This window comes from Bos indicus, chromosome 5, assembly GCF_029378745.1.
Source record: "Bos indicus isolate NIAB-ARS_2022 breed Sahiwal x Tharparkar chromosome 5, NIAB-ARS_B.indTharparkar_mat_pri_1.0, whole genome shotgun sequence".
Taxonomy (NCBI): domain Eukaryota; kingdom Metazoa; phylum Chordata; class Mammalia; order Artiodactyla; family Bovidae; genus Bos; species Bos indicus.
Genome location: NC_091764.1, coordinates 55969960 through 55996125, shown reverse-complemented (window position 1 = coordinate 55996125; position 26166 = coordinate 55969960). Strand labels below are relative to the sequence as shown.

At 52.5% G+C, this 26166-nt stretch overlaps 3 protein-coding genes across 8 annotated transcripts; all 3 read left to right on the top strand.

Annotated features, from left to right (window-relative positions):
• The first annotated feature begins 208 nt into the window (after positions 1–208).
• On the top strand, positions 209–12173 carry PIP4K2C (phosphatidylinositol-5-phosphate 4-kinase type 2 gamma). 2 transcript variants are annotated; one of them, XM_019960951.2, is made up of 11 exons: positions 209–471; positions 3400–3497; positions 4171–4267; positions 4641–4784; positions 7815–7961; positions 8143–8181; positions 8757–8870; positions 9564–9831; positions 10000–10103; positions 10291–10390; positions 10710–12173. In XM_019960951.2, the coding sequence occupies exons 1-10, from the start codon at positions 298–300 to the stop codon at positions 10369–10371; spliced, it is 1266 nt and encodes a 421-aa protein (XP_019816510.1). In that variant the 5' UTR covers positions 209–297; the 3' UTR covers positions 10372–10390; positions 10710–12173. The 2 variants fall into 2 exon arrangements, with proteins under 2 accessions (XP_019816510.1, XP_019816509.1); XM_019960950.2 differs by having other exon boundaries at positions 10291–12173.
• Positions 12174–13388: 1215 nt separating this feature from the next.
• DTX3 (deltex E3 ubiquitin ligase 3) lies at positions 13389–18532 on the top strand. 2 transcript variants are annotated; one of them, XM_019960948.2, is made up of 6 exons: positions 13389–13589; positions 14953–15014; positions 15197–15269; positions 15638–16367; positions 17282–17499; positions 17837–18532. In XM_019960948.2, exons 3-6 carry the CDS (start codon positions 15241–15243, stop codon positions 17910–17912), a joined length of 1053 nt encoding a protein of 350 aa, XP_019816507.2. In that variant the 5' UTR covers positions 13389–13589; positions 14953–15014; positions 15197–15240; the 3' UTR covers positions 17913–18532. The 2 variants fall into 2 exon arrangements, with proteins under 2 accessions (XP_019816507.2, XP_019816508.2); XM_019960949.2 differs by having other exon boundaries at positions 13396–13589; positions 15619–16367.
• A 342-nt stretch (positions 18533–18874) lies between these two features.
• Positions 18875–26136, top strand: ARHGEF25 (Rho guanine nucleotide exchange factor 25). 4 transcript variants are annotated; one of them, XM_019960941.2, is made up of 16 exons: positions 18876–19066; positions 19348–19462; positions 21720–21934; positions 22068–22163; positions 22473–22549; positions 22725–22791; positions 22976–23079; positions 23266–23335; positions 23431–23520; positions 23618–23710; positions 23898–23948; positions 24115–24192; positions 24353–24553; positions 24702–24882; positions 25164–25375; positions 25676–26136. In XM_019960941.2, exons 1-16 carry the CDS (start codon positions 18968–18970, stop codon positions 25784–25786), a joined length of 1860 nt encoding a protein of 619 aa, XP_019816500.1. In that variant the 5' UTR covers positions 18876–18967; the 3' UTR covers positions 25787–26136. The 4 variants fall into 4 exon arrangements, with proteins under 4 accessions (XP_070645488.1, XP_019816500.1, XP_070645489.1 ...); XM_070789387.1 differs by lacking the exon at positions 23431–23520 and having other exon boundaries at positions 18875–19066; XM_019960942.2 differs by lacking the exons at positions 18876–19066; positions 19348–19462 and adding an exon at positions 20177–20777.
• Positions 26137–26166: the final 30 nt, after the last annotated feature.

Sequence of the window (26166 nt, the reverse complement as noted above, 5' to 3'; positions counted from 1 at the left end):
CCCAAGCAGCAACCCCAACGCCTGGATAACTGGTCTGGGCTTCGCGGACCGCTCGCAGCCCTCAAGGGAAAAGGTTTCCGCGCTACTCCCAGTCGTCAGGTGAGCCCACCCACCGCGCAGGCGTCGGGGCGCGCGGGCCACCAGCAGGGGGCGGAGTCAACCTACCCCGCCCTGCTCTCGCGCCAGCGGGCCAGCCTCCGGTCACGTGACGGCGGCGCAGGTGAGCGCCGCTTCCGGGGTCGGGAACCTGCATCGCAGACGGTTCAAGCTTCCACTCGGTCGGGTTCCCGGGAGACTATGGCGTCCTCCTCGGTCCCGCCGACCGCTGTACCGGCGGCGACAGCGGCCCCCGGCGCGGGTTTCGGCTTCGCCTCCAAAACCAAGAAGAAGCATTTCGTGCAGCAGAAGGTGAAGGTGTTCCGGGCGGCCGACCCGCTGGTGGGCGTGTTCCTGTGGGGCGTAGCCCACTCGGTGAGACCCTGCCCCGGCCCCGCTGTGGCCCTGTCCTAACCCCTCAGCTCCTCCGGGCGTGTCTGTTCCCAGGTTCCCGCTTCCGGAGCCCATCGCGCTGCCACTTTTCCACCAGGCTGTCCCGGTCCCTGCCCACCTACCCTCAGGTGTCTTCCCCACCATACCTTCTTGCTGTAAAGCTTTTTTTTTTTTTCTATTTTAACGTAGGCTTTGTCTTTTCCTCCGCCCTTTACTCCTCCACTCTGTTTCCTTCTTCTTCGTATGAAATCCAGCTCCCTGCCTCCTCCCAGTCAGTTCCAGCTTCAGCCCCAGGCCACGGAACCCGGCCGGGACCTGGCTCCATCTGGAAGGACTTTAGAGGGAGTGACTGTAATAGATTGGTGGCGGTGAGGTCCCCGGTGAGAGAGTGCGCGTAGAAGGGGAGCGGGAAGAGTAACTGAAAGGAAGTAACTGTTTGTTTACTCTCCTTTGCACCTTGCTTTCCAGCCGCCTTCCTTGATTTTGAAACCTTGGTTCTGAGGGGAAGCTCCAGGCTTCCTGGATCTTCTAATCCTGCATGTCCGTTTCCCTTCCAGAGGTACAGCATTTCAGGGAGGCTACCCTGCCCTGAGCCTAGTGGTTGCACTCAGTCAGCACTTGATGTGTATAAGCCTTTGGTCTTACCTGCACCCTTTTGCTGGCTGGAGTAATGGTATTTGATGTAACTGAGGGTCATCTTTGAATGAAGAGTTGGCTCAGGAGTTCTGGTGGACATTATGGTGCTGAACTTTAGAATCAGGGAGCTGTTTAGACGGTCGGCTTGGGAATCAGGAGGAGACCAGAGAGGCCAGCGCATCTCTGGTTCCTCAAGATACCTCAAGTGAAGAAAGCACAGCCATTGCCCTCCCTTCTCTCATGGCTGGAGTGGGAGGAGTGCAGTGATCTTGAATGTGACACCAAAATTTTAAAAATTCAATTTCCTTGAAACATTATAGTCATATGGAGTGTTGTATTATAGCCATCATATAGTGTTGTGGAGATGGAAGGGGATGGGGAAGAATACAGTTTTTGTCATTCTTAGTTTGGGGCTTAGGAAGTTATATGGGGTCTATCAGCTCCCTTTTGCATTTGTAGTCCCCAGGTCCCTGGATGGTAATGTCTTATCGGAGAGTATTCAGTCTACACCACTTGGTATGGGCAAGGCTAATGGAGGTAGGGCTTCCTCTCTTATCACTCATCCATCCATCCCTTTGGGAAGCTTGAGAAGGAGGGTTTTCCTTTGATAAAGATTGGGGAAATTACACAGAAGACCTGCCTCAGCTTCCCTAAATATGTCTACTTTAGTCCCAACACCCCACCTCCAGCCAGCACACATTTACTTAAAGGGTCTGGAATGGAGAAATTCCTTGAACATATGTCCTAGTGATGAGTCAGCCTGCTTACCAGCAGGTGGCGAGGAGGGGGCCATGAAGAACTATAGCTGAATTTTAGGCTGGAAATCTCTAGTGGCTTCTTCTTTTTTTTTTTTTCTGGAGGAATATGTTCTGTCTTTTTCTACTGAGAATGAGAGGAGCTGGTTTTTCATGGCAGCGTATGGGATTTAGGTTAGACTGAATTTCTGTTGAATGATCAAGTAAGAAAAGGCAAGGCATCCATTTATTCAGTTAATAAACACTTGGGGACCACTGTGTGCCAGACATTGTGCTAGTCACCTGAGAGATGTAGATGATGAGAACTGGCCCCTATGAGAGCTCACAGCCCAGGTGGGGAGCTCATATAAACTAGCTGTTAGAGTCAAGTGAGAAGTGGACTACTAAGGCTTCGTGAAAGATACTGTGGCACCCTTATTAGTCACTGGGGAGAAAGCACATCTCCTGAGCATTTCTTGGTACAGGAACCCCCCTTCCACCCTGATATTAGCAGACTGCTGATTCTTGGGGCTGAGGAGAGCATGTGGTCCTTGCATGCTTTGGGCTGTGGGTTAGCTTTACTTTAGTGAACAAACAAGCTCATATCCTCTGCCTGCCCGCATTCCCTCAGAAATTTTTCTCTTACCTTACATACAGGCAGGTGGGGACCTACTCAGAGAACTGGGGCAGAGTGGTCTGGAAGAACAGATCCTGTTTGTAAGAAGATGCCTCCTTCAGGATATGGACATTTCGTTCTTGCTGCTGTTGACCCCTCAGAGTCCCATTAACTCTCTGTACTTTGAAGATGTCTTTTGTTTTGTTTCCAGTGGAGCATGGAAATGTTTGTCTTGAATGTCTTGAGTCTGCTGAGGGTTTTTTTTTTTTTCTAGAATTTCTCACAGCTTTAAAAATAATCCAGAGTTGCTTACAGAGTTTGCCTAATATAAAATGACTGTTGTGAGCATGAAGTTCCACGGGGGCGGGAGTGTGAGGGGCCATGTGTGAGGGTTGCTTGCTGCAGGCCTCGCTGGGCAGCAGAAGACAGCATATACTCACCTTTGTCAGGCATATGCGTAACCAGGGTATTTAAAGGAATGAGGTGGTGGTTGTTTAGTTGCCCAGTTGTGTCTGACTCTGTGATCTCATGGACTGCAGCACTCCAGGCCTCCCTGTCTGTCATCTCCTCATGGACTGCAGTATGTCAGGCCTCCCTGTCTGTCATCTCCTCATGGACTGCAGTATGTCAGACCTCCCTGTCCACCGTCTCCCAGAGTTTTCTCATGTTCATATTCATTGCATCGGTGATGCCATCTAGCCATCTAATCCCCAGACGCCCTTTTCTCCCTCTGCCCTCAGTCTTTCCCAGCACCAGGGACTTTTCCAATGAGTCGTCTTTTTGCATCAGATGACCAAAATACTGGAGCTTCAGCTTCAGCAGCAGTCCTTCCAGTGACCCTTTTCTGACTCTTTCCCAGACAGTGTATAAGTAGCTCTCCACACACCTCCTCACTGCCTTCCCATTCTTATTCTGACTGATCAGATCAATGAGCTCAGCCAGGTGCCTCCCCCGGTGATGCTGCTGCCAGATGACTTTAAGGCTAGCTCCAAGATCAAGGTCAACAATCACCTTTTCCACAGGTATGTGGGAATCCCTGCTCTTCTCTTGTCAGCCTTCCTAGAAAAGAGAAGAAATCATTTTAAGAGTTAAGGTTGAATGAGTTGAAGGTTTTAGATTTAGAAGGCAACTTACAAGTTCTTACTTTATTGCTTAAACTTCTTCCCAATGCAGAAATTCAGTATTTTTTAAAGAAACCACTAAAATAATTTCCAGTGTTCCCTACACACTTATCTACGTGTACTAGTTTTCCTTTCCTCAAGCCTGAAAATTCCACAGTGTAAATACATGTAGTTGTCATTACCATACTTCTGAGAGGTACTCCCTGAAAGAAATACCTGAATCCTATAAGCCCTCCTAATATCAGAAGGTAGTATTCAAAACCTGTTACTGATTTAAGGATGTCTCTGACTTGCTTGAGATTTGGGAAATGCTGCTGTTTGGATGGGCAGTAGATCCTGGCTCTACTTAAGCCACTTACCAGTCATGTGGTTTAAGCAGGTCACTCAGCCACCCTAAGCCAGTCTCTGTTTCTATAAGACGGGAATAACACACTTATAAAAGACGTCACATGGGTTCTATGAGAATCAAATAAGATAATATGTGTCAAGGTGTTTTATAAACTGTCAAGCCCTTTATAAATGTAAGATAATATTGTTACTTTGTTTTCTTATCTTGAAAAAACCCCTATTGCAGGGAAAATCTGCCCAGTCATTTCAAGTTCAAGGAATATTGTCCCCAAGTCTTCAGGAACCTGCGTGATCGATTTGGTATTGATGACCAGGATTACTTGGTGAGTGTCCATTTTGGGGAAAGAGTAGGCCTTTCTCCCTAACAAGGGGATTCCTTGGAACAGTAATGTTTGGAGAAATGAGGACCTTCACAGGTATTATTTACCTTTTTGTGGTCATTACTATCCTGTGGTTAGGCATCTTCAAAAATCTGAAGAAAGGTATAAAGCCCGTCCTTGGGGAGAAATGTAGATGCATTGAAATTTTTGCTGCTCATTTCATTCAGTCTATATATGGACACTGGATTTAGAACCCTTTTTCATCCTCTTATGCCAGGGTTTTATCTACTTTCAAATGTGTTCAGTTGACCACTGTCCTATGCATTTATATATAAAGGGGGAGGAAAAGAGCTCCTAGCCTCTTCTGTGTCCCCAGGTATCCCTTACCCGAAGTCCCCCAACTGAAAGTGAAGGCAGTGATGGTCGCTTCCTTATCTCCTATGATCGGACTCTGGTCATCAAAGAAGTATCCAGTGAGGACATTGCTGACATGCATAGCAACCTGTCCAACTACCACCAGGTCAGACCTCTCTCAGCCTCACTCTTCCCTTCCCCTCTCTACTCATTGCTCAGCTTCAGAGCACTTGGGAGACTTCCTATCCCTCTTCCTCCCTATATAGCCTATAGCACTCAACATCATGTTTTTGAAAAACAAGGCATTTCAAAAAGAGAGCCTTCACATACCTATTTGTGTTTGATTAAATAAGAGTTTAGACATCTTCCTTCTCATTTGGTGTTTCTAATCTAAAGCCACTGTGAATTGATAGATACAAAAAGGGTACGTGAATAGCAAAGTATAAATTTCAGACTAAGTCAGAGTTAGACGAAGTGCCAACATCAGATGTACTATCAGGAATAAATGCAGTTTGGGGAGAAAACCACGGTGATTATACCATTGGGATAGATTGGAGGGAAGAAGCCATGATCATAACCAGCCCTAAGTGAGATTAGGGAAGCTATTCTGTCTGAGCAGATGAATTTGGAATATGAAGTTTCTGGAATATTTTGGGAATAAAAAAGACCTGAATATCTTTCTACTGAAGGAAAATCTCACCAAAATCAATGAGCAAGGAATAAATGAAAGACTCTAAAAGAGTTTTTGGTTATTCAACAGCTAACCTATGTCTGTTGTTATTAGGTCCTATGTCAGACAGTAAAGAAAGAGGTGAATGAAATGGCCGTGGCCGTTGAGGATCTCTTGTTCTAATGGCAGAGACTGGTAAGCTAGCATTAGTTAAACACACGACACGATGTGTGCAGGCAGTGGAGGTATGTAGAGAATGCTCTGGGTGGGTAGAGGAAGAGCATCCCAGCTCACCTGGAGCAAGGGGTGTATCTGGCAGGCTCAAGGAGAGGTTTTAGAGGGAGTATCCTAGAGTTGATTCATGCATGACTAGTGGGGACCAGGCATTGGACATGGTGGAAGAGAGCACTCTAGGCAAAGGAAAGCAGCACTTGTATAGGCACAGAGCCATGAATGAGCTTGATGTTGCGGAACTGCAAGAAATTCAGTGCGACCAGGATGAGGTATTGAGGTAAGGACAGTTAGGCAGGAGCCAGGCAGTGAGGGCTTTATAAGCCACACAGAGTTTGGGCTTTATCCTGAAAGGTGGTTTGCAGCAGAGTGATGTATATGTCATTTAGAAATAGCCCTGTGTCAGAATTTTAGAGAATGGATCATAGAGGGGAAATACTGAGAGTGGAGATACCAGTGAGAAGTTAAGTGTTATAGTCCAGGTGAGAAATGACATGGGCCTGGAAGGGTGATGGTAGTGGAGGTGGAAAGGAAGACCTTTGGGAGAATTGCAGGAATTAAGGCAAAGGGGCTCCAAATTCCTGGGTGCCCCGTTGGGAAGCAGGAAAAGAAACAGGTCTTTGGAAGGAAGACAATTCTGATTTAGGCGTGTTGAGTTTCTGATTTCTACAGTTCATCCGGATACAGATGTCCTGTGAGTGGTTGGGGTATGGAGTTCGGGAGAAAGAATCAAATATCTTTCTAATTTTAGATTTCTTTATAGTCTAGATTTCAGAGCTACAGGTAAGTAGATGGTACTTATCACCATGAATATAGATAAGATTATGGAAATGTAGAGTGAAATGAAAAGAAGGTTGAGGACAGAAACTTAGGCAAGTAAAGAGTCCATAAAAGAGACTAAGGGATGTTTTTTTTTTTTTTTTTTAACATGATTGCCAAGTTTAATTCAACAGCTCCACTAACTCCTGCCTTGTAAAAATAACAGAATGCTCCTCTCTGAGGTACACTGTGATGTGAGGCCAGGTTTGTTGTTTTTGATATAGCTCTACAAAAAAGTTGACGTGAAATGCACATAAAAAAAGTTTTAAGGTTTAAAAAATACAGACTAGTAATTTATCAATACACCTTGGAGGTTGAGAATAGGATACTAAGATTTAATAAATCTTCAAATACAGGCAGTCCCCAACATACAGAGCATTTTCCAAATACAAATGGCCTCTCCCATCAGGTTTAAAGGAGCAAAAACCTTTTCTTCTGCTCCTCCAAGTGACTAGACTACCCAGGCTCTCTAAACCCACAACCACGACCCCAAGGAAGGAAAAGAGGAGGGGAGATGGGGACCAAGTAAGGCCACGTGGTCACTGCTGCCCAGAGACTCTGTTGTGGTTGTTTTTCCTCCTTCCCCCAGGCCTTGGTCCCCAGCTCTGCCCCAGAAGTCCTTGCCAGGGGACAAATCTAGAGAGCTCCTACCCTCATGTGACCGGTGAGGCTGAGGCTGAAGCCCCAAGGGCCAGCACCACATTTGGGTCTTCTTGGTTGGAGCTGTTGGATGCTGTTAATGATTTATGCCCTACTTCATTCCACATAGGATTTGAGGACAGAGGAGTGGTGTGATGGGAGCTCAGGCTGGTCAGTAGTATCAAGTACCAGCCAGTTGAAATATGACAATGACAAGATGCCTGTTTGAGTTGGCAACTGAGGGATTTGAGGCAGTGAAGAATAGAGAAATTTCCGAGGAGAAATGAGAGTATAATCTGATTTCATTGGTTTGAGGTATGAATGAGAGAAAATGGACTGATAGCTGACTAATTTTCTGAGAAGGTTGGCTATGAAGAACAAGGCAGCAACACAGAGATGGTAGCACTTAAAAGGGGATTTTTTTTAGGAATCCAAATTACAGGCCATCATGCAAACGTTTTTATTGTGGGAATCTAGCCCACCAAGAAATATTAGCCTAGGTAAAATCATTCTGTTGATGTAATTTCTGCTCCTGGTTCTATGAATAAAGAGGGTCAAAAACAAGGATAACAACACCTACCTTCCCCATCTCAAAGAATGATAAAGATCAAAGGAGAGAAGGCACTTTAAGAGATAATATACATCTGGGATAAATCAGAGGAGATGAGGATTCAGAAACTGCCTGGATAACCTGGGGCATCTTCAGAAAGCCCCACACCACTTCTGACCTATAACCTGTCTATGTGAAGTTTTGTGGCTCCCTATGGAATAGGAGCACTTGAATTCCCATCCCTGAGCTGTTCATCTCTCCTGCTTCCTCCCTCCCTCCTACCCCAGTACATTGTGAAATGTCATGGCAACACATTGCTGCCCCAGTTCCTGGGGATGTACCGGGTTAGCGTGGACAGTGAAGACAGCTACATGCTCGTGATGCGCAACATGTTTAGCCACCGTCTTCCTGTGCACAGGAAGTATGACCTCAAGGTAAGGAGAGGAGGCGATGGGGAGACTCCTGATGGCCTGAGGCGGGGAAAGGCCAGGGAGGGCACTGGATGATTCATTTTAAAGGAAAGAAGGCTGTGGGTTCGAGGACTTGTCTTAGGAGGTAGGTTCCGACTGTTCCTTTAGCCTTTTCTGCTGACTTGGTCTTTGGATCTCTCCACAGGGCTCCCTAGTGTCCCGGGAAGCCAGCGATAAGGAGAAGGTGATATAATTCTAGATGACAGGGTGTGAGGGGTGGGGGAGGGTAGGTGAAAGGGATCTTCTTAGGATAAAGAGGTAGGGATCCTTGGATATTAATTCTTATCTTAAACCACCAAAAAAGAGAAATGTAAACTTTTCCTGATCCAGGGACTTTTTGGAAGGGGCAGTGGGAAGGGCCTTTTTGTCACCGTCTTGGATTTGGGAATGGGTGAAAATGCCAGACTTCAAGAGCAAAATGCTCACCGACCACCTCCCATTCTGAGCTTTCATTCAAGCCAGCTGTCTGTGCTTAAGAAGAAGAAAGAAAAGTCAGAATGGAATGTGTGAACTGAAAACCCTAGGTAGAAAGTAGTGGGGTGTGATTTGGGATACAGATGCAGTGACTAAGTCTGGGGTCACCACTAGAGGCAAGAACAGACTCTGGGCAGCCTCCCAGTGTAACGTCAAGTGAGAGGGGTGGCCCCTCTCCCCTAGGGGCCCCAGAGCGAGAGACTGAGCCCTACATAGAGCAGGGTTCACTGGCTGAGATGGTAGGGGAGGACTGTATTCCCAAGATGTCCCTTTACCTGTTCTCAGGTTAAGGAACTGCCCACGCTTAAGGATATGGACTTTCTCAACAAGAACCAGAAAGTTTATATTGGTGAAGAGGAGAAGAAAGTCTTTCTAGAGAAGCTAAAGAGAGATGTGGAGGTGATGATTGGGGTGCTCTGGGAAATGACTTTGCTTCTGTTTTTTGCTTCCCCCTGGGCAGCTGTCCATTTACAATATGAGGGAACTCATCCCCTTCCCTTGGGGCTCTCTGCCTATAGGGGATTTGGGCTTCCCTGATCAGTTGGTAAAGAATCCACCTGCAAGCAGGAGACCCTGGTTTGATTCCTAGGTTGGGAAGATCTGCTGGAGAAGGGATAGGCTACCCACTCCAGTATTCTTGGGCTTCCCTTGTGGCTCAGCTGGTAAAGAATCCACCTGCAATGTGGGAGACCTGGGTTCAATCCCTGGGTTGAGAAGGTACCCTGGAGAAGGGAACTGGCTACCCACTCCAGTATTCTGGCCTAGAGAATTCCATGGACTGTATAGTCCGTGGGGCCCCAAAGAGTTGGACAAGACTGAGCAACTTTGACTTTCATGAAAACCTAGAGGTGACCTTTGGAGGGGGTGGCTGGTATGAACTGAAAGAATGATCTTAAAAGAATTCTTTAAAAAACAATGATCTGAGATACCAGGATATTTAGGCAATAAAGGGCAATGGTATGCTCCCAACCCTCCGTATTTACACTTCCTTTCCCCAGGAGGGCCCTGGATAGTCAGAGAGGGAGGTATAAGGGTGGTACGTGGGAATGGAGAAAGCCACCTGGGGGTTCTGACCTGCCAGTGGGGTCTCAGTTCCTAGTGCAGCTGAAGATCATGGACTACAGCCTTCTTCTGGGTATCCACGACATCATTCGGGGCTCTGAGCCGGAGGAGGACGGGCCGGTGCGGGAGGAGGAGTCAGAGGGGGATGGGGACTGTGGCCTTACTGGGCCTCCCGCTCCGGTGGGCTCCTATGGCACTTCCCCTGAGGGTATCGGCGGCTACATCCATTCCCACCGGCCCCTGGGCCCTGGAGAGTTTGAATCCTTCATCGATGTCTATGCCATCCGGAGTGCTGAAGGTGAGAGAGAGTCTGGAAATTTTAAGGGCAGGGAGGGTAGTCCCTGGGGGACAGAGACCAGGGTGGTGGATGGAGAGGCTGGTTAGCTTTTCAGAAGAAATCTGACTGGTTCCTGAGGGGAGGGAATTGGGACTATACTTGGTCTTCATCGCTGGTCTCTCTCCCCAGGGGCCCCTCAGAAGGAGGTATATTTTATGGGCCTCATTGACATCCTGACACAGTATGATGCCAAGAAGAAAGCAGCTCACGCAGCCAAAACTGTCAAGCATGGGGTGAGGGTTCCCTGAAGCCTTTCCTTTCCTGTCTTGACTATTCAAGAGCCTCTTGTGCCAGAGCAGTGGGGTGGCAGAAGGATGAAGGGCTGGGTATGGAAATGGTTGGGAGTGGGAAGAAGGGGAGGGCAGGGAGCGGGGGAGGGCTGTGGGGACTGACACTCTGTTCCACACCTTCCTCTCACAGGCGGGGGCAGAGATCTCTACTGTCCATCCTGAGCAATATGCTAAGCGATTCCTGGATTTTATTACCAACATCTTTGCCTAAGAGACTGCCTGAGTTCATGGTGACTGCTGCTCTATGTGTCCGGTGGTTGGGGTCTGAGAGGCATGGGGGAATTGTGGATGTTTTGGCCACTAACTTCTCTTCCTCTTTTGCTAACTTCAGGCTACAGTCTGCTTCCATCCAAATAATTCCATCTTGTTGAGTAGGCTCTTCTTGGCCCTCAGAAATATCGATACATTGTTTTCCCTCCCCTTCCTTCCCTTTTCTCCCTTCCCTCTTTCCTTTCCCCACCAAGTCGCTTGCTTCATTAGAGTGTTTACTATCGACTCTCTCCCAAGTGCCTTGATCTTTGTAAAATGTCCTGTTGTTTTCCATAACAGAGGAGGAGCTGGGGGAAGGGGGTTGTTGGCCATCTTCAAGACCTGACTGGACAGATGGACCTGGCTCAAGCAACTTACTCTGGATGCACTTTGCTGTGTGGGATGAACTAAGAGTATCTGAATTTTGCTGATAACTTTATAGAACTTGTTGTGGCATGCTTCCTTCCTAATAGGCCCTGAGATGGAAGATTTTCAAGACACTACAGATGTGGGTGCCAGCATGCACACACACATTAGGATATGGCCAGTCTTACCCAGCTGGGGTGGAGAGTGGTTGGTGGGCTGGCAGCTTGTGGAGGTGGGACCTATGAGGACTCCTGTGATTATTTAGGGAATTGGAAGTCTCTGTTGAGGGTTGACTACTCCAATCTCTTCCCTCACTCCACCTACCCTCACTAAAGATGGCCACAGTGTTGAATCCTGGGTGAAGCTGTTTGACTAATGCTGCTCTTCACCAGGATCTCACATCCTTCCTAGGGCCAGATCCCTTCAGTGGGGGTGTGGTCAGTTCTGGAGGCTGGACGGATGAGCCAAGGGAGTAAGGTTCACTCCCTGTGTTGAATTTCCTTTCTTCATGTCTAGCCATCCCGGAGGTTTTAGTCCCAGCAGAAGGGAATACCTCTACTTGGGTTAACCCTGGTCATCTCAAGAGAATGGAAGTCTCACATGGGGGAGCGTCCTCCACTCCCTGAAAGTATGCCCCTTCCTCCCCTGCCCCTTCTCAAACCCTTTTCCCAGTTGGATTTGTTATTCTGTTCTTTTCTGTCCATCTTAACTGCTACTGTGTCTCCCAGGGGACAGATGGCCCTCTTTGTCATCTTCACTCTCCACCCCCAGAGAGGAGTCAGAGCCATAACTCAGTCACCCAGCTCCCTCCAAAGAGAGTTGAGCTGATGCATGATATTCTCAGAATGCAATGGACCCTGATGAGCTGGGATAGTTCCCTTCCCCACAATTCCTCTGGGGCTCAGGCAGCCATTCTTGTGATCCTGCATCTCCCCTGAGGCTTCTGCATTTCTCTGGAACACAAAGATGGGGTACCAGCAAGTGGCCTCTAGGGATACAAAGACTCTGCTCTGTATCTGACTGGACTGATCTGTCTCATAAGAAGTCATGAGGTCATAAAGGAGAATTCCTCCTGCCCCTCCATCTTCTCCAAAGGAAGTAACGAGGAGTCCCCGGTTGAGGATTGGAGCCCCTATAAAATTTTCCTGGCAGGAGCCTCATGAATCTTTTTCATTCCACCGTCTACCTTTCCCTTGTTGAATGCAATAAAACTCCATGACACCAGCAACTTTGTTTAGAAATGGGTTTTCTGACCCATTTCTGGCTGATGTATTCATAAGCATTATGGTTTTCATTTGTTGCTTCTGTTTTTCATCTTTTTTTGTTTTATTAATAAAAAGATCTCATGTATTTACTCCCATTGCTGTCACTATAAGGAAAATAAATTATTGAACTCAGTTTCCTTCAAAGAAATTCTTTTTCTCCCCCACTCCTCTTTTTTGGAAGCCTGGGCTTAGGGGTGTAGTGACAAGTAAAGAACTCTGATCTTTAAGGTGTTGGGTCCCTAAGGATGTGGGTTTCAAGATAGATGGCTGTGAGCTTAAAAGGTGGCAAGGAGTGTGCATGGGAATGGAAGACATTCCCCAGTTTTGCATGAGTCAGCTACAGGGGGGCCAGGGACAAATGAGGTGATGTGCCCCCCCCCCCTCCACTTTCCCCAGGGTTCTGGGCTAGATCACATTCACATCTCTAAAGGTGAGCGAGTCTTAACAGCACCAAGCACACAGGAGCTAAAGGAGAAGGAATCCAGTGTTTCCCCAGGCTTCCTGGGAAAGATGTCCTTTGTGTGGAGGACAGGAAGAGTACATCAGGGTCCTGGGAAAGTAAAGAAGGAAGTGACCAGCCATCCAGCTTGGAGAGGGAGTGAAGAAAGTGGGTGGATCAGCAGAACTTGTTGCCAGTCTGAGAAATCCATCCAGTACTGTTTGGCCAAGGAGGTCTTCTGACCGTTGGAAAAACCTGGCTTGATGTGGCCCCAGGGAAGTGAGTTGGACTGGGGGCGGAGACTGCTGGCTCTGATGTGGGAAGCAGAAGAGGGTCTGTTCCCACCCCCCTCGCTTTGTGAGTTTTTAACTCTGTTTCGACCATAGACTTGATACCATCACTCCAAGGCATTTTTGGGGACATTCTCATTCTGCACCAGCCTCAGTGTAAAGAGAAAAATCAGAGATCAATACCCATCTGAGAGCAGGTTTGACAGAAGGTAACAATCTAGGAAAAGGCAAGCAATAAAGAAGGGAAAGGTCTTAGTCCTGGATTTATTTTTTAGAACCAATGCTTTTTACCATGACTCTTCTTCCTACCTCCTAATTCCTCAAAGGCCTTTCTAGAAAAAGGATCATAGAAAAATTGCCCCCTCTTCCCCACCTACCTAAACCGACACTCCTCACCCACCCATCTGCCACCAGCTTCCAGAAGCTGCCACGCAGCTGGCTGGCAAAGAACAGGGAGACGGCCCCTCTCCGGAGGAGAAAGCGAGAAGGGTAGCGTCTCTAAGGGATTTAACCTCCTACCCTGGGCTCCACGACACCACCCCCGCCTCCAAAGATTGGGACGGCGCCTCCATTTCTGTTTTGGGGCGGAAGGCAGGGGCTTGTGGATGGAAGGGGGTCAAAGGAAACGGTGATTATCACCTGGGAGGGGAAAGGGGGTGCCATCCTCCTTCATTCCCTCTTCCTCAGTCTGCACCCCCTGCAAACTCTTCCCACCACACACCTTCTCGGGGTCTCCCCCCCGCCCTTGTTGCTAAGGCCCAGACCGTCATCCCAGCAACAGCCTCAGTCATGTGACCGGCAATGGCGGCGCTGACGAGAGGTAGGTGAGCCCGGCGCCCCCCACACCCACCGCGCGCCCCCCGGACCCTGCTCGCACCCCCCGCGCGCCCTCCCGCTTCCCCTGCGCCCCCTCCTCGGTCTCCTCCTGCGCGCGGCGCCGGGGGTCCGGGCCCGGCCCCGCCGATCCTCTGTCTGTTACCCTCCAGCCTTGGCCTCCATTTGGGGGTTCTGGGGCCCGCGATCCGGCCGACATGCATCCCCACCCAGTGGTGGGGCTGCGGGGGCTCTGCCGAGCCGGGGATGCGGGGAGTTGGTTCCGGGTCGCGTCTGGCAGGAGGTCGTGGGGGGAGGGGTGCAGATGCCTCCGTTGATGCCCCCAGGGACCCTGGCCTTTCCTGGCTGCCTCTGTCCGTCGGCCCCTCTCGGGCGGGAGGGACTGGCCCCGTGTCCGGCCTGGGCTGCCCCAGAGGAATCGGACCCAGCAAAAACTGTGGCCCCGCCTCCCTTTCCTGTGCCAGCAGGACTCGGAGCAAAGGACACCTAGGTCCTGGCTTCACTCTGATGGGGAGGGGGTGTTCCACCTGGATGGACCGAATGAGCGAGGCTCTAGGGTTCTGATTTCGCTTTCTGAATCTTGAGGTGCATCTGGCCTTGAGGGGACTGGGAAGGAGGCACAAACGGAGAGCTGCTCCCTTTTGGATCAGTCAAGGAATTGAGGTCACACTAATGGCCCTTCTTTCTATTTGGGCCGAATTTGGAGGTGTTGTAGGGATAATTCTGTAGCTGAACACAGCAAGACTGGGGCAGGGAGGGAGTGGTGGTGGTGGAGAATATCAGGGTGCTCCAGTGGATCACCTGCGTGAGCTCCACCCCTCCTGAAATGCAGCCTAGGTTGCTGACAGGCCTGGACTTCGTGTGCTGGGTCTAAAAGGTGACAGCAAGAACTTTGTTATTGCAGGGGCTTCTGCCACTTGGTCCGCATTCCAAACAGACTCCAGCAGAAGGGACTGGGTTAAAGCTTAAGGAAGGCACCCTAGCACTAGGAGCTGAATTATTGGCAAAATGTGGAGCAGGGCGAGAAGCTGGGGAGCAAAGGAGATATTCTTGTCCTTGTGATCTGAGGGAGGTGGCAAAACAGACCTCTCTGTGTGTGGGCTTTTCCCTTCCAGACTTCTCTAATCTGTGTCCCTAAGCTTTCTTAAGAGCCCCAGAGTTGAGGAAGAGGAAAGTTAGCTTGTTGAAGTTCGTTCTTTAGGAACTTGGCCAGAGGCTAGGGATGAAATTCTGCAAAAGACAGGGAGAGGAAATTGAAGGAGGAGTTTTTGTTTGCTTCTGGGCTGACTGGGGGAAACGGTAATGTTTGTCATCCTAACCCCTCCTTCCTCCCTCCCCCCCTCCCCTAGTCCTGGTCAGCTGAATGTGGAAACAGAGGGAATTCTGCTGTCACCGTCCATGGGCTTTCCAGGTATCTGCCTTTCATGGAAACTTCAACTTTCACCCTTAAATTGGTTTCCTTCATTCCATGTTCTAGTAATCCCATTCCCAGGAGATTTACCCCCAGGTTCTGTCTGTCTCGTGGGCTGCTGGGTGGGGGCATGTGGGAATGGGAGAAGGGGTTTTCCACTCCTTTCCCTTTCCACCCACCAGGTCACACAACCTACAAGTAGGGAGTGGGGACAGACAGCGCCTGCATGCCAATTCTAAGCTCTTCAGGATCAAAGTGAGCAAAAAGGAGGGTCGAAATCTCCTTTCCTTTTACAGAACCCAGTCCAGAGTTGGGGAGGGCCAGGATGCTTCTGTGCTCTAGGGAGGAGTGTAGGAGAACCAAGACTGATGCTTACCTTAGATGATAATAATAAAGTTAGAGCAGCTCTCTTGCTGAGCACTTCAGGGGGTGCTGGAGTTTGAAAGATGGGAGGAACTAGAACGTGAACTTGGGGGAGGAGTTGGGGGTTGGGCTCTGAGAGAGTAGAGGTAATATAGGACTGGAAAGGAATGGGAAGTAGGAGGCACTGATATCTGTGAAATGGGGACCCCCCCACCCTGAGTCCCTTTTACCCTGGGGGCAGTGTCGTTCGTCCTGTCCAGAATGGCAGCCTGTGGAGGCAACTGCAAGAACAAAGTGACTGTCTCCAAGCCTGTTTGGGACTTCTTGAGCAAGGAGACCCCTGCCCGGCTGGCCCGGCTTCGGGAGGAGCACCACGTGTCCATTCTCATAGACGGCGAGACTTCTGACATCTACGTTCTCCAGCTTTCCCCTCAGGGCCCTCCCCCAGCTCCTCCCAATGGGCTCTACCTGGCCAGGAAGGCTCTCAAGGGGCTGCTCAAGGAGGCAGAAAAAGAGCTCAAGAAAGCTCAGAGGCAGGGGGAGCTTATGGGCTGCCTGGCTTTGGGGGGTGGAGGGGAGCACCCTGAGCTGCACCGCCCAGGCCCGCCCCCTCTCCGAGCAGCCCCACTCCTGCCCCCAGGGGCCCGGGGGCTTCCCCCACCTCCTCCTCCGCTGCCCCCTCCCCTTCCTCCCCGCCTTCGGGAAGAGACAGAAGAGCAGGAGAGCACCTGCCCCATCTGTCTGGGAGAGATCCAGAATGCCAAGACGTTGGAGAAGTGCCGGCACTCGTTCTGCGAGGGCTGCATCACCCGGGCCCTGCAGGTGAAGAAGGCCTGCCCCATGTGTGGCCGTTTCTATGGGCAGCTGGTGGGCAACCAGCCCCAGAATGGGCGGATGCTGGTCTCTAAAGATGCCACACTCCTGCTACCCAGCTATGAGAAGTACGGCACCATCGTCATCCAGTACGTCTTCCCGCCCGGTGTCCAGGGGGTAAGAAGACTATGGCTGCCCTTACCCTTTGGTTTCCCCAGGCTCCTTGTTCTCTGATTGTTCTCTGATTTAGGAAAACTGGGTGCGAGGGGAGTATGGTTGTTAGATGTGATATAGTCGTGCTGTCTCCTGGGATGCCTTCCTGCTCAGCTCAGTGCCCTGGAGCAAGAGGCCCCCTTGAAGCCTAGCTTTTCCATCCCCACGACCCCAAGGCACCCATGAAAATCAGGTATGAAAGAAAGGAATCGAATTCTGTTTCCTTGAAGAACTTGGATGTTGACAGCTATTGTCAGCAAAGGTGAAGTCTGAGGATGGCGGCTCAGGTGCAGACCAGCACAGTGGGAAAAGTCTGACCTCCCCTCAACAGTGCTGGGAGTGTTAACTCCATTTCAGATTTATGAGACAGAAAATTTTGTTGACAGTCGAAGGTTAAAAAGGAGTGGTCAAGAGCCTACAGGTGTCTTTTCCTGCTTGACAAAGAGTAATGTCCAGTTCTGGTTTGCAGGAAGATGAGGGAGTTCTGAAGGAGAGAAATACAAAAATGGAACAGGTTAGACAGTGGAAAATGCACTGGGAGTGCTTTCAGGTGGAGAAGGGAAAGCTGAAAGATAAATGATTCTGTCTTTACATTTCTGCTGAGCTATCTGGAGAGTAAGGCCCAGCTTACCTCCCCTCAGTTTCGAGAATCCATTTGTTGCTTGCGGGATTGGGAGAGCAGAAAGAACCTCTGAATGATGAGAATTTTGTCTGGAAACAGGCTTCTGGTGCCCAGACCCTAGAGCTGGTCCTTCCGTGGAAGGCTATCACTGCCCCAGCAGCCTTAGCTGGGGGTGCACAGCCAGAAGGCTGGCCACCACGACCCTCCATGGGCCTTAAGATGCACAGCTGCTCATTCTGCCTCCCCATTCCCCCAGGCTGAACACCCAAACCCAGGAGTTCGGTATCCTGGCACCACTCGGGTGGCCTACCTCCCGGACTGCCCCGAGGGCAACAAGGTGCTGACCCTGTTCCGCAAGGCGTTTGACCAGCGTCTCACCTTCACTATTGGCACCTCCATGACCACAGGGAGACCGAATGTCATCACTTGGAACGACATCCACCACAAGACCAGCTGCACAGGGGGACCACAGCTGTGCGACATTCCTTCTTCCCTTCTCTTGGCTCTACCCCTTCTCCCCATTTCAACAGAGGGAACCCCTTCTCTGTGGGAGCCTCCTAACTGGAGAGGACCACCCCCAAACTATTCAACCATCTTGTCCATCCCAGTGTCTCCTGTAATCATCCTGGTCCTGATGTGCCCAGCTTAACCTACAAATATCAGCAGAATTGGGCTCAGTTATCTTGGGTTTGGATAACCTTAAGGAAGGTGGGGAGGGGCTAGAGTTGGGCACCAGAATGAGGGTGAGAATGGGGGTAATATGAGTAAGCCTGACGGGCTAACCCTGACCCTCATTTCTCTTTGCTCCCAGGTTTGGGTACCCGGACCCCACCTACCTGACCCGGGTGCAGGAGGAGCTGAGAGCCAAGGGCATCACTGATGACTGAAGGACAGCCCCTTCGGGAAGCCCCTGCTGTTCTCCAGTAGGACCCAAAGGAAGCCTCTGTTCTCTCTCCCTCTGCCCCCCTCACCACTCTAGTAGGGGACTGTCTGACCAGGGAAGGAGTTTGCAGAGGGTGATCCCTTCCCCAGCCCCCCACTGGCCGAGTGCTTCAGTGCAGTGTGAGCCACTCCCTTCTGGCAGAGGCGCTGTCCCGGGCTCTGCTCCACTCCTCCGCGTGTACATACTCCCAGCCGCCCTGCCCCCTCCATTGCCCTTGGCTTTTTCTGGTATGTGCTGTGCTCCAGTGACTCTGCTGAGAAAGGACCTGGGTGGGAAGGGAGGGTCTCTTGAACCTTCCACCCCCACACACTGCTCCCCTGCTGAACTTCTGGCAGGGAGAGGGATCAGGCTGCTGTAAGCAACCCTGGAGCCGGCTGCGTGTGTTCTTCAAATCAATTCCCCCTTCTACCTTAGCCTTGTCCTTTCTCTCCTGTGTCTCTGTCTCTGTCAGTCTTTCTCCCGCTCTTCTCTGCCCCCTATAAGGAGCCTCCTAATCCCGTTCTGGAATCGCCGCCAGACTGTAGCTTTTAATTTAATAAAAATAAAGTAAAATATGCAACTCTCTATGCCGCGCCCCTTCTGTTCTGTGGGCCGGGGCAGGGGCCGGGGTAGGGGTGGGGTGCGGGGGCTGGACCAGCTGAGAAGGGGTGGGGGCGGTGAAGGGGAATCCCCTGTGAGCCTCGCCAGGCTGCCTGCCTCCGGCGGGCCTGGGACAGCGGCATGCACTTAGTGGGCTCCAGGATAACACAGCGAAGCCCTGGATCGTGCTTCGACGGAGGAGTTGGGATTAAGAGGGGTTGGTTTGTTGTTGAACGTCGGTTGTAGAGAAAGCGACAACCCTACCCCTTTAGAAAAGTTTGGCTGGGGTGGGAGTAGGGGCGGAGCCGGGCAGGGGGGCGGATTCGGCGGCGGCAACTCCCCGGACGCACGCAGGCCTCAGAGCCCCCCAGCTTCCGTGCCCCCTCGGCTCTGGAACTTGGAGGAGGGTAGGGGTCCAGCATGAAGCCCCCGGATCGCCCTGGCCCTGGCCGCACTGACCGGATACTGGGGGTCATGGGGGGCATGCTGCGCGCATGCGCCCTACCCGGGCAGGAGGGGGTAAGACGGGAGACCAAGGTGGGGTCGGGGTCTTTAGCGGGCTTCAGGACGGCTGCATCCCACAACTCAATATACCCGCAGACAAGAATTCTGCGGAGTAGTCGCAGGAATTCAAGAGTTCCATTAAGAGGACCGTAGGCACGTTTTTGGGTGAACTAACTGCTCTCTCCACCCTAGCCTCGGCGACCCTTTTGTAAAGAGTGGATTTTGACAGAAGGGGAAGCGGGAGGTGGAGGCTGGGCGTGGAGGGCGGGTTCCTTACGACTGCTCTGTACCCGCAGCCCTCGAAGAGAAGCCCCCTAGGGCCGGGGAGTACCGAGCCAGGATCTAACTGTACGGAGGGGGATCAGAGAGGGGAGAGCGATCGTGAGGTCCCCGCCTGGGTTCCTCTGCTCGGTAAGAAGCTGGGGGTGGGGTGGCGCCCAGTTTGCCATCCTGCGCAAAGTGGCGAATTAAAAAATATGCTGTTCATATTAGCATAAAGGTTCGCATCTAATTTGCATGAGACTCATAGAAACGTTGAGACCTCCACGCTTCTTCTCGCCCTCTAGTCGGCTGTGAGTCCTCCACCTCAGCGGGTCCCGAGCCCCGCTGGCGGAGTGTCCCCGCGCCCCACCCCTGGCCCCTCGCCAGCCCAGTCTCCAGGACTTCGCCTTAATTGGTGATTAGCCTCAGCTGGAGTCCCGGGGCCTGGAGGAAAGAAGGGTCCGGCGAGAGGGCGGCACCTGGGCTGTGTTCCCCACAAAGAGCTCCCCATTCATGCACCCTCTACTGGGGGACCTTGCCCCCCGCCCTCCCTCCCCCTGCGCGGCTTAGGACAGTCCCAACCCCGGGACATCTTCGCGCAGGCCAAGGCCCCATCCGCTGCGCCCTTCTCTGCTGCAGAGGCCGAGGGGCGACCCTGGCAGGCCCCGCCGCGGGGCTCAACCCCCACCCCAGTGCTCCGCAGCCGGAGCTGGAGATGCGGGAGGGAGGGGGAACCCGGGGGCTGGGGAGCCCCGGCAAGAGGGGAGGAGCGGAGGCGCTGGGGACGCGAAATGGGAACGTGGTGGTGCCTGGGGGAGGGGGGGGGGTTCGGCTGAAGGGGGAACCAGAGGGAGAGGGCGGAGCTGGGCTGCGGAGGCCCCTCCCCGCGGCGGCCGGGCGGCGGGGCCTGTTATTCCGCTCGCCGCTCGGCCAGGACCCGCGCCGCGCCAGTGACTCGGGGAGTCGGCCCCCGCCTCCTCCTCTGCCCGGGCCTAGAACCACCCCCAATCCAAGAGGCCGGAGACGGAGCGGGAGCGGCTGCAGCATCCCGGCCCAGCTTCCTCCACCATCCCTCCCCTCCCCGCTGGACATCTGGACCACCCTGGGCCCCGCACCGGCTCCGGAAACCCTCCCCGCCCAGTTCAGCGGCCGGGCCCCGCGCCGCTCTCTCTGCAGAGCCCCCAGCCCTCTTCCAGACCAGACTTCCGCCTACCCCTGGACCCCCGCTCTCTATTCCCTCTCTCCCCCCCTCTCCCAGCCTGGAGCGGGGTAGGAGGGAGGGGGGTGTGCACCCTGCGCCGTCCCCGCCCCCCGTGATTCCCCCTGCATGGCCGGCCCGGGTGGGAGGTGCGGGGGGGCCCGGGCGCCATGCGGGGGGGGCAAAAGGAGGGTCGCTGTGCCTGTCCCCATGTGATCCGAAAAGTGCTGGCAAAATGCGGCTGCTGCTTCGCCCGGGGGGGACGTGGTGAGTGTAAGGTCGAAAGGGCTCAGTGTTGAGTAGGGGGCGGGTTGAGGGGTTCAGGACTTTTGTTTGTCCCGGCCCTAGAGATTTAGAGGCTGGAGACTATACCTGTCTTTTCCAGGAGACTGACTTAATAGCTGATCTCAAAGATTCCCCTCTGCCTTCATTTCTATCAGTTCAAGTTAAGGAAATTGGGGAAGGGGCAAGGGACTTCTCTCAACTGAGTAGGAGAAGAACCCATTCACAGTTCCCTTAGGCCTATAACCACATCTTCCCTCAAATCCTTTTGCTGAAAATCTACTTAAGGTCTGTAGAGGGACAGTGGGGTGGAAGAATGAGGGATGAGGGGGCTACCAGGAGCTCTTTGACAAATCTCAGCTCCTCTGTCCCTGAGCCCAGGCCAAGGATAACTCTGATGAGCTCTCCTCAGTTGCCCCCCTGTTGGGTTTGTGCTTAAGCTGGGGAGGTGGGCTTCAGAAGTCTCCTTTTCATAGTGATTACTGCAATTGGTGGAGGAGGGGTCTGGGGGTGGCAGATGGGCTCTTAGCTCTTTTTTTCCCCCCTTTCTCAGAGAATGGTCTGTACCCATTGCAAGGGGGAGGGTTATAGGAGAGCAGATGGCCACCCCCAGCTTCCAGTGTATGCCCAGATGGCTGCCCCGATGGCTGCCCCCACTGCCATGCTCAGATATGAAGGAACCTCCACATGTAACTGGGGGTGCCAGGCCTAGGGAGCCAGGTGTTTACTGTCCTTCGTCCCAAGGGTGCCCTGGTGAAATTTTCTTCCTGGCCAAGTCAAATGAGGATGGCAAGAGAGTGAGCCCTGGGGGAGAGGGGCTGAGTATCACAGAATGGAGATTCTGGGAGCTCCCTGGGGACCCTGAATCTAGAGCTGAAGCAACATCTGTCATTCCCTTTCTCCCCCCACCCCACCCCACCCCATCAGAGTCGTACTCCATTGCTGGCAGTGAGGGGAGTATCTCAGCTTCAGCTGCCTCGGGTCTGGCTGCCCCCTCTGGCCCCAGCTCTGGTCTCAGCTCTGGCCCCTGTTCCCCGGGCCCCCCACGGCCAGTCAGTGGCCTGAGAAGATGGTTGGATCATTCCAAACATTGTCTCAGTGTGGAGACTGAGGCAGACAGTGGCCGGGCTGGACCATATGAGGTGAGCAGGGAGCACCACAGAAGCACGGAAGACATCCATGAAGAACGCTGGGAGAGGGCAGGTTGGGTGCCACTGGTCATGGGGAGACACAGCTATTGTCCCTGACCTTTGAGACTTGACATTTGGCCCCTAGAACTGGATGCTGGAACCAGCCCTAGCCACAGGAGAGGAGCTGCCAGAACTGAACCTGCTGACCACATTGTTGGGGGGCCCTGGGGATAAGACACAGGTATGAAGAAATAAGGGCTTCCCAGATAGCTCAGTGATAAAGAATCTGCCTGCCAATGCAGGAGACACAGAGAAGTTGCGGGTAGGATCCCTGGGTCGGGTGGATCTCCTGGAGAAGAAAATGGCAACCCACTCCAGTATTCTTGCCTGGAAAATCCCATGGATAGAGGAGCCTAGGGGGCTATGGTCCATGGGGTTGCAAAGAGTTGGACATGACTTAGAAACTTAGCACACATGAAGAAATAAGTCTGGGGTGGCTTCCCTCACCCAAGGGTCATCCATTTGCTTACTCAGATGTTCTTCCTTCCAGCCCCCTGAAGAGGAGACTTTGTCCCAAGCCCCTGAGAGTGAAGAGGAACAGAAGAAGAAGGCTCTGGAAAGGAGTATGTAAGTGTCTACACACTCTCTCTCCCTGACCTCCACCCTCCAATCACACAACTTGCAGAGGACTGTCTCTCACATTTTAGATTTGAGACTTGGGATTTCCTCTGAGGTTGGCCGTGGTAATGAAGGGGCTTTTAGTCCAGGAGAGAGGAAGTGGCTAAACCTGTTCTCTTCCCAGGTACGTCCTGAGTGAACTGGTAGAGACAGAGAAAATGTATGTGGACGACTTGGGGCAGATTGTGGAGGTAGTTCCCTTTTCCCTTTCCAGCCCTGGCCCAGCCCTTTCCCTCTTCCCAGGGCTATGTTAGGAGGTGCTTCGTTGCTCCTCTGTCCCACCTTCCCAGTCTCCCAGACTTCCTGGACTTTTTGAGGTTCCCACTGGGACGAGCCCTACAAGCACACGCGTGCTCCCTTCCCACCTTCCCACAGGGTTATATGGCCACCATGGCTGCTCAGGGGGTACCCGAGAATCTTCGAGGTCGTGACAGGATTGTGTTTGGGAACATCCAGCAAATTTATGAGTGGCATCGAGAGTAAGTGATGGATCCCCTGAGAGCAAGGGGGAGGGGCATATGTCTGGTGGTCTCTGTGTCCTCCCATGGGCCCACTGTGGCCTGAGGAATGTTTGGACAGACTTCCCGGGGAACACTACGGGGCAGACAGCTCTAACTTGCCTGGGATGGGGTATTTGACCTGCCTTTCCCTGTCTACCCCTCCAGCTATTTCCTGCGGGAGTTACAGCGCTGTTTGAAGGATCCTGATTGGCTGGCTCAGCTATTCATCAAACACGTGAGGCTTGAGGGCGTGGTGTCCAGAAGGGGAGGGGCTTGGGAGTGGATCCGGCCTCACTGCCTCGACTCTTTCTTAAAATTTACCCCTGTTAGGAGCGCCGGCTGCATATGTACGTGGTGTACTGTCAGAATAAGCCCAAATCAGAGCATGTGGTATCAGAATTTGGGGACAGCTATTTTGAGGTCAGTGGCTGAGATACCTTGGGGAAAGGGGGACAGAATCATCAGTACCAGTGGGCTTTCCAGGCTGCAAAACCACCCCATCTGTCCCTGTCCCCAGGAGCTCCGGCAGCAGCTGGGGCACCGCCTGCAGCTCAACGACCTCCTCATCAAACCAGTGCAGAGGATCATGAAGTACCAGCTGCTGCTCAAGGTCAGGGCCACCTGCTTCCTGGGGGGCACAGCAGGTTGAGACAACCTTTTCTTCATTCATCTCCCCAGGGTTCCTAAGGTTCCCCCTCGACTTCCTGGGGGCCCTTACCTATGTCCTCAGGGGACAGTGTGAGGCGTCTTGAGGATGTCCTCATGACCTCCCTGAGAATTTCTTTTCTGCCTCTTAGGATTTTCTCAAGTATTATAGGAGAGCTGGGATGGATACGGAAGAGCTGGAGGTGAGGGCTCCCATGTCTCGTAGGACACACCAGGCACACCTTATCTTCTTAGTCTCCTGGGTTCCTTTATAGCACTATCTGATTTATAGGGGGAGGCTGGTTGAAGAGGTCTGAAGAGGCCTCTTTCCCAACGTTGACAACGCTCCTCTCTTTACCTGCATCCCAGCAAGCGGTGGAGGTCATGTGCTTCGTACCCAAGCGCTGCAATGACATGATGACCCTGGGGAGACTTCGGGGGTTTGAGGTACGGGGATAGAGCAGAGAGCCCCTACAGGGAGCTGTCCTTCTCTCCTGGGGTTGACAGGAGCTGGCTGGTCGGAGTGTCAGGGGAAGGAGGGAGGAGCAGAGAGTGGCCCCCTATTCTCTTCTGGTTTCTCTCAAAGGCCACTTTCCTTTGGTTTTAGGGCAAACTGACTGCTCAGGGAAAGCTCTTGGGCCAGGATACATTCTGGGTCACGGAGCCGGAGGCTGGGGGGCTGCTGTCTTCCCGGGGCCGAGAGAGGCGTGTCTTTCTCTTCGAGCAAATCATCATCTTCAGCGAGGCCCTGGGAGGAGGAGTACGAGGTGGAGCGCAGCCTGGTTATGTGTACAAGAACAGTATCAAGGTGGGGAGGGGGATTCCCCCAGGAGGGGTCTGACTGGGGTCAGGGAGACCTCTGAGAGAATGTCTGGCTCTGGGATATTTGTTGGAGGGGGCAGGATCCAGAGTAGGGGCTGAAGAATTTGGGGGCTACCTCCTCTTTGCCAATCCAGGTGAGCTGCCTGGGACTGGAGGCGAACCTTCAAGGTGACCCTTGCCGGTTTGCACTGACCTCCAGAGGGCCAGAGGGTGGGATCCAGCGCTATGTCCTGCAGGCTGCAGACCCTGCGATCAGTCAGGCCTGGATCAAGCAAGTGGCCCAGATCCTGGAAAGCCAGCGGGACTTTCTCAATGGTGAAGCCCACCCCCTCACTCCTTCCCATCCGCCCTTGGCCCTTTGATCTCCTGAATCCCTCCCTGCCCAGTCTCCGATCCCTGCCCTCTCCCCTCATCTCCACTTTTTCACTACTAACTCGAGATTTAGTAACTCAGAATCCCCCTAAAGCCTCAAGCAACTTACATTGGCTGACAGTCTTGGGAGGGAGGGCAGAGTGGGAGAAGATGGCCTGAGCAGAGCCCCTGGGAAAGGGTGTGTTTCTGCTGTAACCCTCTTTCTGTCCCTCTCTTTGCTCCAGCGCTGCAGTCACCCATTGAATACCAGAGACGGGAAAGTCAGACCAACAGCCTGGGGCGGCCAGGAGGGCCTGGGGTGGGGAGCCCGGGGAGAATTCGGCCTGGAGACCGGGCCCAGCTCAGCACACACACACCCATCAATGGCTCTCTCCCCTCCCTGCTGCTGTCACCCAAAGGGGAGGTGGCCAGAGCCCCCCTGCGCCTGGACACACAGGTATGAGGAATGAAGTTCCCTGGTTGTAAGGGCAGAATGGGGAGGGCTTCTCTTTCGGTTCCAGGTCCCCAAACCCCCATATCATTCCTTTCTTCCACCACCTTCCTTTTGTGTGCCCCTTCCTACTTCCCGTCTCTTGCCCTCCCCAACTCCAGTTTAACCCTGGGAGAAGCTGATGGTCTCAGATGATCTGAGATTTCTGGCAAGAGGGCGTGGCTTGACTAGGGGCTTACACTGACTAGAGAGGAGTGAGGGTGGACGCCTGAACTAGTTGATTCTCTGACTTGAGTCTCTTTTCAGGCCCCCAGTGCCATCCCCCAGGCTCCTCATGACTCTCCTCCAGTTCCACCAATTCCGGACACCCCTCCCTGCCAAGCCAGACTTGCCAAGTTGGATGAAGATGAGCTGTAACTGGTGAAGGCCATGGGGGTGGTGCTGACTCAGCCACTCTGTTCCCCCAGGAACTTCAGGGCAATCTTTTCACACTGCTCCAGAATTCCTCCCTCTGGGTGTGTCTGGAGGGTGGGCAAGGCTGGGAGTGGTGTCAACTTGGAGGAGGGCACCTAGATTCAAAAAGACTTCTTTCTGCCCAAGGAACACAGGTTCCTTCAGCTCCCACCCCTATGCATGCATCACAGGTCCCCCCAAAAGGAGGATATGTGGGTGGGTGGGAGGGCTGGGGCAAGGGCCAGATAGAAATTATTGGTTTTGTTTTTGATTTTTTTGTTTTCTGAGAATAAAGATTTTGTTATATCACTAAAGCTGCTGTCTTAGCAGAGGGAAGGGGAAGC